Source organism: Dermacentor andersoni, chromosome 7 (genome assembly GCF_023375885.2).
Source record: "Dermacentor andersoni chromosome 7, qqDerAnde1_hic_scaffold, whole genome shotgun sequence".
In the NCBI taxonomy this organism is placed as follows: Eukaryota; Metazoa; Arthropoda; class Arachnida; order Ixodida; family Ixodidae; genus Dermacentor; species Dermacentor andersoni.
Genome location: NC_092820.1, coordinates 157,034,756 through 157,051,585, shown reverse-complemented (window position 1 = coordinate 157,051,585; position 16,830 = coordinate 157,034,756). Strand labels below are relative to the sequence as shown.

The following is a 16,830-nucleotide window of genomic DNA, read 5'->3' as shown; positions in this document are numbered from 1 at the left end:
GGTGCGGCGATATTTTTATGGGCTATAGCCTTACCATTTTCTCGATTTTTGGGGGAAAATTATTCTGGGCCTATTCGTCAATTTATCGCGTAAATAGGCATCTGCGCGTGCGCGGGGATCAATTTACGCAAAGAACGAGCACTTTCCAGACAATTTATTTTCCGTCGGTGCGGCGATATTTTCATGGGCTATAGCCTTACCATTTTCTCAATTTTTGGGGGAAAATTATTCTGGGCCTATTCGTTTATTTATCGCGTAAATAGGCATCTGCGCGTGCGCGGGGATCGATTTACGCAAAGAACGAGCACTTTCCAGACAATTTATTTTCCGTCGATGCGGCGATATTGGCACGTTGTATAGTGACCGTGAAGAAAGCAGCAAAATTGGGAATGACAAAACTAGCCTTTCATTGAACGAACTTGTACCCTCAAAAACAGGCTACATTTAAAGTACGGCGACAGCGGCGGACACAGTTGACGATCGTCGAAAATCTGATCTGCCGGTCAAGCGCGTCATCGAACGTTCCAGAGAAATCGCTGGTGCCCGCGTGTCCTCCAGAAAGTTGTACGCCATTCGCGTCGCGATAACATGTCACCAGATTACACAAGGTTCGGGGACAACAGACGGTGGATAGAACCATCCATAACGTTCCAGAAACATTCGATACATGCAGGCGCGTCCCGCGCTGAGCGATGACATTTGTTGGACGGTGAAAAGTGCTCGCCCGAAAGAGATAAACAAGTGCACGTGTCAATGCCCCTCTCTCAAGCATCGTCCCGATGCTACAAACATAACAGGACAGCGAAACACAAAAGGGCACTTATCAAAGAAACAAAGTCCAAAGTAACACAGTCAAAAGTAACACAGTCCAAAGTAACACAGTCCAAAAGAAGAAAGTCCAAAGGTCAGCTACGCAAAATCCTAAAGTTAGCGCTGGTAGAACGGCTTAGTAGCACTGGTAGTAACGCTGGTAGTAGCGCTGGTAGTAGCGCTGGTAGAACGGCTGAAGTCGCACAACGTGGACTATTTCAGGTCGTGAGCGGTGCCGCTGTGATAGCGAAATGCCGTCTGGTACGACCTCATAGTCGAGTGCGCCAATGCGTCGTATGATCTTGTAGGGTCCGAAATAGCAGGGTAAAAGCTTCTCGCTAAGTCTTCGTCGGTGTATTAGGGTCCAACTCAAACACGGTCACCGGGCTGGTACTCGACGTATAGCGTCCTCAAAGGTTTTAGTGTCGGCTGTCCGTCCTCTTCTGATTCTTGATCCGCAGGCGGGCGAGCTGTCGGGATTCTTCGGCACGCTGGAGATAGGTCGCGTTGTCAAGATTCTCTTCGTCGGAGGCGTGCGGCAGCATGACGTCGAGAGTCGTTGTCGGGTCCGTGCCGTAAACCAGCTTGAACGGCGTGATCTGTGTTGTTTCTTGCATCGCCGTGTCGTAAGCGAATGTTACGTAGCGCAGAACGGCATCCCAGGTCTTGTGTTCGACGTCGACGTACATTAGTAGCATATCGGCGAGGGCCTTATTCCGGCGCTCCGTATGACTATTCGTCTGTGGGTGGCGCGCACTTGTCCTCCTGTGGCTTGTCTGACTGCATTGCAGAATGGCTCGGGTGAGCTCCGCTGTAAAGGCAGTTCCTCTGTCAGTGATGAGGGCTTCTGGGGCGCCATGTCGCAGCGGGATGTTCTCGACAAAGAATTTCGCCACTTCCGCTGCGCTACCTTTCGGTAGAGCTTTCGTTTCAGCGAAGCGAGTGAGGTAGTCCGTCGCCACGACGGTCCACTTATTTCTTGATGTTGACGTCGGAAAGGGTCCCAACAAATCATCCCTACCTGCTGAAATGAACGGCAAGCAGACTCGATGAGCTGTAGTATTCCTGCTGGCCTTGTCGGTAGCGTCTTCCGTCGCTGACACTCTCGGCATGTCGCGACTTAACGGGCGACGTAGGCGATCAGACGCGACCAGTAATACCTTTCCTGCATCCTCGATAGCGTCCGGGAAAATCCGAGATGTCCAGCAGTCGGATCGTCACGTAGGGCGTGCAGTACTTCTGGACGAAGCGCTGAGGGAACAAGTCGAACACAGTCGGTGATCGTCGAAAATGTGATCGGCCGGTCAAGCGCGTCGTCTTTTATACACGAACCATCGAACGTTCCAGAGAAATCGCTGGTGGTACCTGCGTGTCCTCCAGAAAGTTGTAAGCCATTCGCGTCGCGCATACATGCCATTAGATTACACAAGGTTCGCTGACGAAGATAGCGAATAGAACCATCGATAACATTCCAGAAACATCCGTGACATGCAGGCGCGTCCCGCGCTGAGCGGTAACATTTGTTGGACGGTGAACAGCGCTCACCCGAAAAAGATAGGTCCATGTGTCAATATTTTCATGGGCTAAAGTCACCATTTTCTTCATTTTTTCGAGAAAATTAATCGGAGCCTATTCGCTTACGTATGGCGTATATAGGCATCAGCACGTGCGCAGTGAGTGATGTATATGCAAAGATAACTTTCTTTCTCGAGATAACTTTCTTTCGTTGCGACGATATTTTCATCTGTTATAGACTTACCATTTTTCACAGCCAAGCTGTATACCTATATCGTGCAAGGAAATTTTTGTGTCGTTGTTGGCGCAGTAAGCAAAAACGTGGGCCGATCTCGGAGATAGTGCAATGCCGGGCTGACCCGCGGCGGAGGTGAACAGGCTTTAAGTACTCCCCATACGTGGGCCGATCCCGAAGATAGTGCAATGCTGGAATGACCCGCGGCGGAGGTGAAGCAGGCGTTAAGCACTCCCCCATTTTTACTCCCCATACGTGGGCCGATCCCGAAGATGGTGCAATGCCGGACCGACCCGCGGCGGAGGTGCGGTTTGCCATTAGGGGGCCCACACACACAGCTTCGCTGGTCATCCTTCTTTACAGAGTGGAAGGGTACCGAGTTTTTTTTTTCATGTTTTTTCGAGAAAATCAATCTAGGCCTGTTAGTTTATTTATCGCGTTTTGACATGCAGTGGCGCGGGTTTATCAGCGATGAGGACCGAATGGTTTTGACATGCATTGTAAGGGTCCATCAGTCATGAGGTCTGGGTAGTTTTGCCATCTATTGGGAAGGGGGTCGGGGAGGGGTCCATCAGCGATGAGATCCTGGCGGTATTCATATGCGTTTGGGGAGAATGGGGATATACGTTGGGGATATGCGTTGGGGGTTTTGACATGAATGGGGGGGGGGGGGGGGTATTAGCGATGAGTTCCAGGCAGTTCTGAGATGGAAAGGTGGGGGGGGGGGGTCCATCAACAGGTCCGGGCGGTATTGATATGCGTTGGTGGAGGGGGAGGAGTCCATCAGGGATGAGGTCAGATCCGTTTTGACATGAATGGGCGGCATTAGCGATGAGTTCCAGACAGTTTTGAGATGCAATGCGGGGTCCATCAGCGGGTCCGAGTGGTTTTGACATGCGTGGTGGGTGGAGGGGGGGGGTTCCATCAGCTATGCGGTCCGGGCCGTTACAACGTTGCCGATTGCGGGGTCCACTTGTATTGTCTCCAAGGGTCTAGGCGGAAACGTACTAAGTCTCTGCTTGCCCGAGAGCGCCAAAAATGAATAATCACAGCACCTTTTGTACGACCCGTCCAAAATGCGGGGCAAGTTCGAATCTGCGCCGGCTGCAGACATGAAAAAGAAGACTTATGATGTCATTTTTGGTGGCACTTCGATTAAACTTTTTCGCGTTGGAATTAGCTAGTGCTGCTCTTGTCGCAAGTTTTCAAATGGTCGTATTAAAAGCTATACTATTATAACGTTCGTGACTAACTATATGTGGCGCTCTCGGGGAAATGACTCCCCATAATGTAATTACTGGCTCGATGGCTGTCCAATACAGTAATAAAAGCAGGACAAACATTTTCTGTCAGCGCCTTCTAAAGCCGGACCATCAAGCCTGGAATTCAGGTTGATCTCCCTCATGTGCGTTCTTCCGGTTGCACGATTCGAAGCGCCTGCCGCCTTTGCTTGCAGCTAGGCGACCCTCCGAATCGCGCATACCGGGTCGATCGCATTCCTTTAGCCGTACGTGGACCCACGTCGAAGAAACCGCGAGTGCGAGGCGTGGCATTCCTTCGTACATACCGTGCGCGAGCGTGCGACACACCGCGAACACATCGATTTTTCGCGGAAGTGGCGCGAACGGGAAGGCAGATCGACTTGCAGCACTTCGATTGGCCGCCGATGGATCGACCGGGCGTCTTTTCGGGCCCCCCCCCCCCCCCCCCCCCCCCGACATACTTTTGCAAACACGCGCTTCGCGCCCGTGCGTCCTAGCAACAGCATCGACATGTGCGCTCTTGTCGACTGGCAAAAACGGGCGCCCTCTTCACGCTCGCCTCGATCGTCCAACGGCGCGACACACATACTGCGAACAGCTCTATCTGGGCCCGGAAACACCTCTTCGCGAACGCCATGGGTCGCCGAAGAAAGCCATGAGGGAACGTAACTGCTTGGCTTCGTTTGCAACAGTACGTTTCTACACATTGCTCGTTTTTTGGCGTTTCATTTTTCCCTCGAACGCGCAGCGCGAATATGAGCGGAAGTGTGCACAGATTGAGAGGCTGTGCATACATCGTCCGACGCTCGCTGCGACTTCGCTGAAGAGTCCGCACGCGTGCAACAAGTGCTTGGAGCCTGTTGCTGCTGCAGTCGTGTACGTACGTGGGCGCTTCTTTGTCGATTCGCTTGCCACTGCGTCTAACTCTCAGAAATGCGCTTCCCAAAAGGCACCGCACAAGCCACCAGAGGCCGTTCCGAAACTGGGTTACTTGCATGCGTTAAAAAGTGTACGTGTTTACTACACTACGTCGGTATGAAGCAAACGGAGCGCTATAGCTTTAGTTCCACACCGTGCAGCCAGTTTGTCTCGCGTCAGATGCCTGGCCAATTAGATCCGCGTCGGTGTAAGCATTCTCTTTTCCTCGTTGGAAGCTTAATAGAAGACACCAGGAAGGAGAGAACTTTTGGCCTATTGTTACCGTGAACTATAAAATAAGGTTCTAGTGCACTATAGCCCATGCCCCAAATCGAGCGTCCACAATCCTTATAAAGCAACGGATGATAATGATTTGACGTTAACCATAATATGAGGTGAAAAGTCAAAGTAGAAATGTATGACAATAACGAACCGCGTCGTCACTGCAGCAGTTCACGGCTGATGGCATTGCCTCAAACACTCATGGAATGTGGTTTTGGTGGTTGCGACAGAGGCTCAACGCTCCAGCCTTCAAATCCCAGTGCGTCTGGTAAGGTGGTCCGACCGCCGCCCATACGGCCGAGTCTTCGCGTCGATTTCTCTTACATCGCTGTCATCTTCTTGCACGCATCTGTGGTTATTCTGTAAGTGTCCACCGATAGCGGACTGTCCATTTCGGCCACCGCTGAGTGGCTGGAGCTAAATCAGCGCGAAGGAAACTATAGTTGTGGGCGCCCGTTTCTTTCTCGCCGGTACCCCAGCCCAGTCGATCGGTCCTGCAGCAACAGCCGAAATGGACATGTCCGCTAGGTGGTCATTTACACAATACAGCGGTCGGTTCTTATTACCGAATGTGAATAACCATTTTTTCTAAGCACCGCGGCTAGATGTAGGAAGTCTCATACGCACGCCCAAGGCTCCCACACTGTAAGCTAACTTGCATCCTTAAGGGTGCACAAGGGTGTAAATCGGTCTGTACCTGCAACTCTCACACTCTTAAATTAGGTATAAGGGTGTGAGATATCGACACATTTACACCCTTATGCAACCTTGAGGGTGTAATTTAGTTTGCAGTGTAGCTAGATGCTGAAGGCAGCGCGTCCATGCGTGCACGTGGAGGAACTAACCAGCTCTCATTTCTTGTATAAAAAGCGCTTTTTACTTCTCCAAACATCTATAGGAAGGTGTAACATCGTATCGGTTGGCATGTTGCAATGCAACATCCTCAATTTTCGCGTCAACTCGTGGTTGTTTAAGTCGTCTGCGAAGGTAAAACGCGGTTTAAGTCGGAAGCCCCTCTACGCTGATCGGCGGAAACGTCTATATGGTGGGATTTGGGTGGAATTAGTGTGAAGCTTAAAGGTGACGGCACGAGTAGACACTCTATACCCCACATCCAACAGAGTTACGCATGCATTCGACTTTGGATCCGGGATTAATTTTTTACGTAATCGCTCCTGTTTAACGTTGAAAAACGTTTGAAGGCATACGCGCACTATAACGTATACAAGTGTTCTAACGAAGACACACAAAAGGATTAAAGGAAGCAAACGACCAAACAGTCAGCATTGGAGACCTTACCTGAGACAAAAAGAAAAAAAAAAGAGTGTGCCAAATATACTGAAATACCGTGAAATTCGTGGCGTCACAGTAATATCCATCATGGGCTCCGCAGTTTGGGCGCGCAATTAAAAAAAAAGAAGGAGAAACGGGAAAGCTTAGTCTTCGTTTTTTCTCCCGAAGATCGGCCAGACAAGTGCAGACATAAGGAATTGAAAAGCCGAATACTCCACCAGCCTAAATTCGACGCTTTTGTTTTCTTTGAGCAGTCATGAATACTTACTTGGCCGTCAACGGTCAAGTAAGTTGCCGTGATCTCCGTCAAGACTCGTATACCCAGTTGTCTTGGGGGGCGTAAGGGAAAAAAAAGATAGGCACACTTGTGTGACAACGCATGTTATTGGCTACGAGCGTCACAGAAATGGGTGGCCTGCAGTCATTCGCTTTCCTATTTTCTTGACGGCCGTTACATAAGGCTAGTAACAGGTATACAACGCTAATAACAGCGTTACTATTAGGCCGAATAAGACGGCGATTTTTGCGTGGCACTAAAAGTTGTTAGAAAAGTATTGAGACATAACGGTCATGCGCATAACCGCGAAAAAGCACGTGACGTTGCACGTGCACGTTGCAAGTTGCCAGCCCCGAAATCTCCCGTAGAGATTCACACTGCAGTAGATGCAGCAATGGATATAACGAAGTACTGGATATAACGAAATAATTCTGGCTCCCCTTCAACTTCGTTATAACGAGGTTTTACTACACCAATGGGACATACAATAATAAAGCGCGAATAACTGCGTATAATAAGTTTTACACCGCAGAGGCGCGCACAGTGGGGCACGCATAAGCTTGCTATTTTAAACGTTGTTGGTGGTGAACATTTATTTTTTTGCAAGCATGTGTAAGATTCTAGTCATTACTTAAGTCTGACGCACCCACAATGCATAGGCAACGTTTATGAGCCGAACAAGCACAAATGAAGCAGACTGGGGACGATTGCCTTGTTTGGCGAGCTTTTTCCATATAGCATTCGAAGGTGTTGCAACTTCGTGGCAAAACTGGAGTGGTATGTTATTAGTTAACTGCAATCAGCAATCGCACTGCAATCACTCGCAATGATGCGTCACCGCGTACATTTTCTTATACTTGTCACATTGATTGCAGCAACAGTTTTGCCACCTGTAACACCACGAACGTTCAGACGAGGAGGCGAGACGCTGGTTTATAGGTCGATCGATCGGCGCGGCGGGTGAAAGCGATTACGTTCGCCTGCAGCGTGAAATGAATGCGTAACCATATAGTGGAACCTTGCCGTCGCCAAACAACACACTCACAAGATATATATATATATATATATATATATATATATATATATATATATATATATATATATATATATATATATATATATATATATATATATATATATATATGTATGTATGTATGTATGTATGTATGTATGTATTCAAAGAAGTGCAGGCCACGTAGGAAGCAAAAAAAAAATTAAAGATCTAATTTCGATGTTTCGGCCGGGGTCCGGCCTTCATCAAGAAGCGCCGAAGCGTTGAAATTAAATGTTTTTGCCTTTATACGTGCGCCTGAAATTCTTTTAATTTCTTTAACACGAATTCGAAGAACTACTTTCCTCATGTATATATCTATATGTATGCTCAGATAGAATTATTTCCTAATTTTCGGAAATGAAAAGCTTTGAGGCAACGCTGCAATGAAATCGTAAATTAATTGGACCCTGAAGAAAGGATACAAGATTGCAAAGGTACCGCGTCGATCCGCATAGTTCAGGCCATGCATACAGTGGCTGCGTACAAACAGCTGTCCGGCATGAGAGCGAGTGAAACCGTGTTCACTTTCACATGATCGCCGCTACCCCCTCCTCCTCCCCTTCCTCACAAAAGCGCTGATAAAAACACCTTCTCAGAACTGGCAGTAAAGAAGAAAAAAGAAACTAGGCTACGAAACGGCGGTGTACTGCCACACGCTAGAAAGGCACCGGAGCCTCGTTGTTTGTCCCCGCGCTATTTGATTTCGAGAGCCGTGCTGCGTGCATTTCTCGGAACAAAGTGGCCGCGAAGTTGGGGAAATCCCTCGGTGCCATGGGAACCAGCGATGCGATTACGTAATTAACCTGCCGCGTCGCGACGACTGACGGACGCATGGCCGCGCAGCTCCACCACCACACGCGCGGACATCGACCATGGGCTGCGGGGCGGCCAAGGCGGCGGCGCCGAAAGCCGAGGTGCCCGCACCGCCCGCACAGCCCGCGCAGCCCGCACCCCCAGAGAAGCCCCGTGCGGTCGCCTTCGACGTTCCCCTGGGCGACTCGCCGCCGGCAGCTCCTCCCGAGCGCTTTCAGGTGAGCTGCACAACGCACATCTGCTTTGCACAAGAAAGGCGTCGTCGAGTCAATACACTACCGCGATTCCAGTGCAGTGTCTTCCTACGCGCCCGAAGCAGTTCGCCCGGTGCGCTAATTAAAACCCCGATTAATAAATCGGGCGCTACACATAAACTTTTCAACGCTGGCTCGTCATTGACGGCCCCCTTCACGTGTATACGCGCCCACTTTCATTCCCCTGGTGAGCTCCGGGGGCGATGATGATGTGATAATAGAACTGCTTGTTAGCCTAGTTGGTGCTTGCTAAAAAACATGTTATTTGCAGCAAGTTAAAACACACACAAAAGGAAGACTGTGTGTTGTCTTTATGTGTCTTCCTTTTGTGTGTGTTTTAACTTGCGGCAAATAACATGATGATGTGATGATAGCATTGTTGCCCTGCCCTTTGTAACAGGCGATCGACAGATTAAATTCTGGATATTGCAAGGTAGCTGTGCGTCTAAATCACTCGGGGAGAGTATGGGTGCAGCTGACCATGCAGGTAGCTCGGTCCAATTCCACCGTGCTGTATTTTAATCTTCGTTTGCATTTCTCCACTCGCGGCTCCCGAAAAACCAGCGCTGCATCAGGCAAGGCAGCAAGGGTGTAGACCTGTTCCGCCCGGCCACGCCGTGCCACCGGGAGGGGTGGACTCCCGATAGCTTGGCTGCAGAGCGGGCAGGAATTGCAAGGCTATATGCGTGTATTTTGCTCGTATCGGGGTACATGTAACAGCATTTCCAAGTCTGGCTAAATATAGGAAGCTACTTCCCTCCGAGTTCTCGTACAGCGGTTCACTTTCAAATTATTGCTTGACCTTGCTCTTATAGAAACTCGAAGCGGGTTCCATGGCTGCTGTCACTTTCCAATTTTTTTCTGTTCGACCCTGTTTATGTGATCGACTCATGCACTTTGTTTTTCCTATACCGTCGCGGTGGTTTCGGCAGGCGGCTTTGCGGGACACCGTGTATATACCGCACTGCGAGATGCTTCGTGCGCAATGCCATCTTGTGTTTGTGCACTTCGGGTGGAGATATTTGAATACCTTTATACGTACGTTCGGCGACCGTCCTGTATGTCTTGCTCAGCCTTCGTTCTTACGCGAGCTTTGCGACTTCTTTTAGCGCCTCGAAAGAGGGCCAGTCGACGTCTCCTTGTACTCGTATATACCACCTCTTTAGGTATACGTATATATACCCACCATGAACTCTCAGTCCCGCACTGCCCGCTTCCCTCTGTCGGGCTTCCAGTGATTGGCGTGTCACAGACGCTGATGTGCGTCACAAACTTAACGCTGGCGCCGTAACTGTCTTCCACAGTTCCCCCCCCCCCCCCCTTTCCACGGTGACCTCAATGCTGTTGAAAGTCCATGAGGAATTCCCTGGAGCCGAGAATGGCGCGCTTTAAAATGTATCGTATATGAAGATATCTTCAGGGTCAACTCGGCCTCGTGTACTGTTGAGCGCCTGCAGTTCGGCGATGCAGGCAGCGTCCCTACCAGATACCTATATAGCCATGGTTGCCTCGGAGAAAGTGAACTTCGGCGCTGTACATTTATCCGTCTTGGTTCACCAGAGTGCACGGCGACTTAGCAGAGCATAAAGGTAGGCCGAGGACCCGTGCTTCCTCTGAACAATATCCATCAGCAGCTGGGAGGTTTTCGCTTTGTCGGCCAGAAGCACGATGCCACCGACACAGAAGGCGGGAGACGTGGGCAGACGGCTTATTGATCCCAGTAGCCGAGGTCAAAACCCATGTCTATTTCCGCTAACTTCGCCTCTATGCCAGCGACAGAGCACGAAAAGCAGAGGTGAGGGCATCCCTGGGGAAGCGCCCTTTGGATATCTTACTCGCGGTGTCATCCTACCTTTCCAGTGAATTACCGCTTCGCTGTTCCTGTACAGTGCTTCCAGGATTTTCTGTATACACCGCAGGGTATACGCTGCTCATTTCTGCACTGCCCGCAGCAGGTGGTGCTCCACTGAGCATTTACTGGTACTGGAAAGTGGCACTGGTATGCTTGTTGACGTGGCGGAGGCATTATTCTTTTGCACACACACAACCAGTGCCTGCGTCCCGCAGGAGAGCCTGGGACTGTGTTGTGAGCTGCCGGGTTCGATCGCGCACCGCACCAGCATGTTTTGTAGCCAAAGGACTTCTTCCCCGTTTCTCTTCCACACATTCTGTGTCGTATGAAAGGTAGCATATTTATAGTGCTCTGATTTTGCGCTGGAACGTTTTGCCCGTCTTGGCACTGTGCGGCGATATCAATCCTTTGGAAGAATATAGGGAGATTGCTGATGGCTCCCCTTTTGCTGCGGGATAGCCCGCCCTGACCGTGACAGGAGCGACAAGGGATTACTTCACCGGATCCTCTTCTTGAAGCCTTTTATAAACTCCGAAGCAAGCATCGCTGTGGCGCTTGTGTACGCTTATACTCTCGTAACGGCTTTATGCGCACAAGATGGTCTGAAACGTGACAGTATAACCATTATACCCTTGTATTTGGTACCGTTGCTCAGTTCACCGTTGTACTTTGCTGCGTGTCGGGTGAGTCAAGACCGCTGGCCGGGAACTGAGTATGGCGGAAAACGAAACACTTGAGCCGACTGGGTGTCGTGTTTCAATTATTCCAGTGTGCGCCTAATTAGAACCAGTGCGAACGTGCGCGATCGAGATTACAGAGAAAAGACAGGACGAACGCTACACTTCAACTAAAATGTTTACAGCGCAAACGCGATCTCCACACAGATATGCAAAACAGCACAGAATTTCGCACGTAACGAGCGCAGAATAAACTTCAGTCGACGCACATCACCGGCGCATGCAGACGCAGCCGTCACACAAATCTCGAAATAACCGCACTTTTTCCTGGACAATGCCACTGAACGTGTGCCGATACATTTAACGTTCCTTCTCCCGTTCAGATCTTCTAAATATTTTCCTACAGAATTACGCGGGAAACTTGCCCGCAGCTTTGTATATCTCCGTACAGTTCACTTTTTTCTGTGCAGTAAAAATTTCAATTGAAATGCAACGTTCATCCCGTCTTCTTCGCCCCTTGTTCCTTCGCGCCAGTCCTATATAAGGCGCATGATGAATCCTCGCACCACTTGAACAATTAATTGTGCTAATATTGCCTACTAACTTCGATGGGAAGTTTAGTTACTGGTTAACCTCTCTGCCTTTCCTCTTCATCTCTCTTTGGCTACTGAAGAGTCCGCTATTCCAAAATCAAAGCTAAAACAAAAGAAGTAAGAATCACTAACACGAGAACAATATAGATGTAAAAATGATCAAATCCTTCCACTAAAATCCACATCATGACATAAAGTTGAAAAATATAGCTATCACGCGTAATGTACGGTCAGCGCGTCACCTGCGATTAGGGGCTACTCATGCTGAAACGTCGATGTGATGGCATATATATACGTATAAGCACATGAATACTCACTAACGTGAAAAAAAAAGTCACCGCGGCATTAAATTAAACACAAAATTCTCTCAATAGTAATGCGTTTAGCATGGAATCACTATAGCGACACAACGTATATTGCCACCTTCGAAGCAAGTCAGTGACCCAATTTAGTTGGCGAGAGCTAGGTTCATTGAAGAGCGGCACACACCTGGAGCATTCATGGTGCAGCTCGCTAAAGCGTTGGTGTGAAAGAGGTTCATTGAAAAGCGGCACATCCCCAAAGACCCAGGTAATCGGGAAAACGGTTAGGGACATCGATACATAGACAGTTAGCCCCCGTAAGGTGCGTGAAGCACCCAAAGAATGCTGGTGCATTAAATAAGTCGCAGTTTCGCCCGGTAGGCGAAGCACTGATTGCGATAGCAAATTATTAGACAGCTATACGAAGTAAGGATTATAGCTTTATCGGCCGCATAAACTCGTAAACATTCGTTTACTAACTAAATTAACAAGCATGGTGTCACGCGCACACAGGCAAACACGAACACATCTCACTCGATGACCGTGACACTCGTTATCAAAACTTTGGCGTGAGGACGAGCGACAGCAGCAGCGAGCGAATTGACCTTCGTACTGCCTCTAGCTTCAACGCGAACTAAGCGGCGAGAACACAGCGCACACGAAGCTATCAGCCCTCAGCGCGCATAGACTCGACCCATCGCACATCGCTTTCAAGATGGCGCCCGCGCTCAGCTGCGCCATACGCCGCCGGAGTAGAACGCACCCCTCCCCACGTTCCTACCTTGCACGCGCGAGATCGAGCCACCATCCTTGGCTCAGCCTCGCACTTACGGCATACGGCGAGCGGCCACGATGTTATCGCCCTTGGACTTTATGCGGAACATCACGGCGACGCCGATAATGAACATGGGTGTCCGCGTAATTGCTACCGAAATAGCAGAATATCGCACCAGTGCACACGAAATGTCACTGACGCGAGACAGTCATCGCGAGACAGCATGTGACGTTAGCAACCCCCAATATTTTTTTCACGCTATGCACGTGAAAAATAGCATGCTGTATAGCCCACATTGCTGCCGGTGACGGATGCATGTTTCGCAGAGGCGACCTGCCGACTGTCCCACGGTGACTGCCGAGGCGCTGCGTCAGAAGCAGGCCAAGGCCGAGCAGAGGCGCCAGGAGGTAAGCACCGCGGTGACAGTTTCCTTCAGTCGTTCGCAAAGGAAGGCCTGTTGTCTTCTTTGGCTTCAAGCTGAGTCGCCACGAGTGAAAAACATAGCTGCCTCAAAACTACGCGTTGGAATCAAACTAGCGGCACTAGCCATTGAGATTTTTTCTGCGACTCTAATCAAGGCCCTCTGGCGGGAGCATTACCTGTGAACGGTGGCGGAATAGACTATCGTTGTCAAGTTACCAACAGTCCGCCATTGGTCATATCTCCTTGGGCAGTCCAACTTCGAGGTTTGAAAATATTTTTTTTTAAATCAGCAGCCCACTTAGTTACCAATTTTATTGAACATGTCTATTTTCATTACTATAGGAAACTGAGAACTTGTTTCAGAATTTCGCGCTTCAACTTAAAACAATGATGCTTAGATACTCGGGAGGCCTAAAGGGAAGAACAATTCACAGGCAGAAACTAGACCATGAAGGCACTGGCGTATGCAAGCAGGTTGTAAATGGACCGATTTTCATTGCCACTTGCAGGTGTTAGAAGAGCGGATCCGAAACTCAAAGATGTTCTCCGACAAGGCGCTGCCTGTGGCGGTGACGTCAACCGATGCCTAGCAGTAGTCATGGCACTACAAGCACCACGCTGGGTTCCCTGCCAGGTGCAAGTTCCCAACCAGGGCATGCTGTGGACGTCGCATCGAGACGAGGCCAGAGGAGTGGCAATTCTTCGCTTGCGCGCTTCACCCTGGACGCGACGCGCTTCTTCTGTCTGCAGGCCTGGAGTATGACACTGGAAGCAGCGCAAGTTCTCCAAGTTGTGCACACATGAACGCGGTTATGCTCACCTTCTATCATACATGGCATCCTTCACATTGTTGCTTGTCACACGACACTCGGAGAAGTATGCATGGAATCAAGAACACCACGACACCCTTTCAGGCTTTCCAAACATACCCTTTCGGTAAGAGCCCTTTGTACAATCATATAAGTCACAAGTTTCATAAGTCGATCGTGCAGTGTCTGCATGAAACAGTATTATAACGACATCATGCCGCGTGGCAACCCAGGGCAGGAAAAGAAAGAAATATGCTGTTTTCGTTGATGTTTGTTATCAAAAGATGCTGCTGAGCAGAAAAAAAAAGGAATTGCCCCAATACGACGCACTGTTAGAATCTGTGTAAGAAACATTGTTTTGTCTCGCACTCATGTTAAGCGTGTCGTTTTTTACTGTTTTACTGGCGCAAATGACCATTTCAATGGTCTCGAAGTGCTAAGCTGCCACGAGCGATGGTGCGAAATAATGCGCTTCTAGATGCGTTCGCACGTTTGAATCCTCTCAAAGCGCATGGCTGCCACAAGCAGAACAGATCGGTAAAAACTGAGCAACCATGAGCCATTCAAATCTTCCGCCACGCAATGCGGTCGTTTCTTTTGTTTTCAGCAAGTTCTACCACACACAAGAGTTGGGGGAGAGAGAGAATGAGCTCTTTGTTGAAATGCAAGTAGTTCTACCAGTGTATATGCATGTAGGCACCTACAGAAAGGCCTGAGGATGAGGAGGGCGGGAAAGGAAATAAAAAGAAAGATAAGATACGATCGATGTACGTACACGTGAGACAAAGGTGATGGTTTTGATGTAAACAGCTAGCTTAGAACTTTTCATTTGAGCCAATGTCTTGACGGAAAATGAGAAAGTAAAGTTTAAAGCTTGATGTTGCTTTGAAGGAGAAGGCATAGGAACTAATGTAGTATACAGGGACACTAATGTCGCCCTGTGATTCTTTGTAACAACGTTACACGAGCCGAAATTATTTTAGTATCCAGCCCTTTTAGAAGTGTTTGTGCGTTTCTAAGCATCAACGCGCATTTCAATAGTCTCAAAGTGCTATTGCTGCCACGAGTGAAGAGCGGTAAAGATGAGAATTATGCGCGGACTTTAAACGGACATTAAAGGACTCGTATTTGGTCACCTGTGGGAACAGATTTCTCCCAGTTGAAGAACAAGAGAGGGTGGCGCTACCTTCCAATTTTGTTGAGGCCTACACTGCAACGGAAAATTGCACTGCGACGCGTGCGTCTGCATCGTTATTTATATATTTTTTTGCTCCAATTCCAGCATGGGCAAGTCCGGTTCTTACTTCTTCGAATCCATATGTTCATTTGTATACATGCACATTCAAATACATGCACACAATGAAGTGTACCTGAAGAGCCTTCTACAAATGAAGAAAATAAAACCTGCAACGCTCAAACTAGGCTATATATGCAGTTTGTTTCTATCGCTGTATTTGTTCCGTTCATGTGTCGCTATAGAAACAGCTTAACATAAGCCACAAAGAAAATAAAGCACACGAGGACTACTATGGTTAGAGCACTATAGGCTGGTGTGCCTGGGGACCCTGGTTTACATACCACCAAATGCATTTTTTTAATGTTTATTTACTTATTCATCTATTAATTTTTTGAACGTCAGCGTGCACGGAATCCTTGTTCAGCCTACTTGGCAAGAACCCGAACGATCGCCAAACCTCGGAAAGGGGTTCGGCAGTCAGTCGGCACTGGCAGGCAATGTAAACCCGACTAAAAAAGAAAAAAAAGAAGATGCAGCTCCCACGCAGTGTGAGAATCAATGTTATGCGAGGTATTTTGCAGATAGCTGGCTATCCTATAGCATCAATATGAGTTTCAGCAAAGTGATACTTACAATATGGTGTGAGGCAACGATGTTCGTATATAGCCTCCTTGGTGTAAGGCAAGCAAATGGTGACAAAGGCACGATGACGATGGCATGACGACTGATTTATCCTATGTTACAACCTTTTCCCTTACATCACCGGCCAACCACAGAGGCGGTACAATGTCCCATAGCATCTCGAAGCCCTAGCTGCCACGATGATAGGACTGGGGAAAAGTGGGCTGATCCCAAAGGTGGGAGGAGTGAGTGCCACACCCTGCTGGCTGGGAGGAGCAGCTTCCCCGCGACCTTGCAGGCTTTCGTCGCAGGTGGTCACGTGGGAGAAGGACGTTGCGACGTTTCGGCACTCACTAAAGGTTATACCTTCTACGCTGCTACTTGATACCCATCCGTGTACACGTTTGCACCCACCAGGTTCGGTGGCACGTGGGTGGAGGGGCATTACTGCTACTGATTTCGCGGCTCGATGTGAGGGCCGCGCTTTTACTGCTGCTATCTCCCTAATGCCATGCAATGCAATGTAATAGTGATTGTATACAGTGATTGAAACTGTGAATACCCCTGTAACCCACCCCTGTATGGGCCTGCCAAGGCCTACAGCATTGCTAAATAAATAAATATAAGCTATATCGTAAAAACTTGAAACATTAGGGGCTTATCTTGTCCGCAAACAATAATCTTCATCTATACCTTGCGCTCTCTTCCTTCACTTAGCGCTGCGCACCCAGTGATTTCCTTTCAAGACTCGGGAGTGGTATGCCAAGCTGAAACGAACATGTCGTACTCGACCTAAGAGATACAGGCAGCAAAGTGTTAAAGAAGTGA

The 16,830-nt window shown here is 48.9% G+C and overlaps 1 protein-coding gene across 1 annotated transcript; it reads left to right on the top strand.

Moving 5' to 3' along the window:
- The first annotated feature begins 4,345 nt into the window (after positions 1–4,345).
- LOC126533541 (uncharacterized) lies at positions 4,346–15,565 on the top strand. The gene is made up of 4 exons (XM_050180708.2): positions 4,346–4,513; positions 8,490–8,677; positions 13,239–13,319; positions 13,845–15,565. Exons 2-4 carry the CDS (start codon positions 8,519–8,521, stop codon positions 13,923–13,925), a joined length of 321 nt encoding a protein of 106 aa, XP_050036665.1. The 5' UTR covers positions 4,346–4,513; positions 8,490–8,518; the 3' UTR covers positions 13,926–15,565.
- The last annotated feature ends 1,265 nt before the right edge of the window (positions 15,566–16,830 follow it).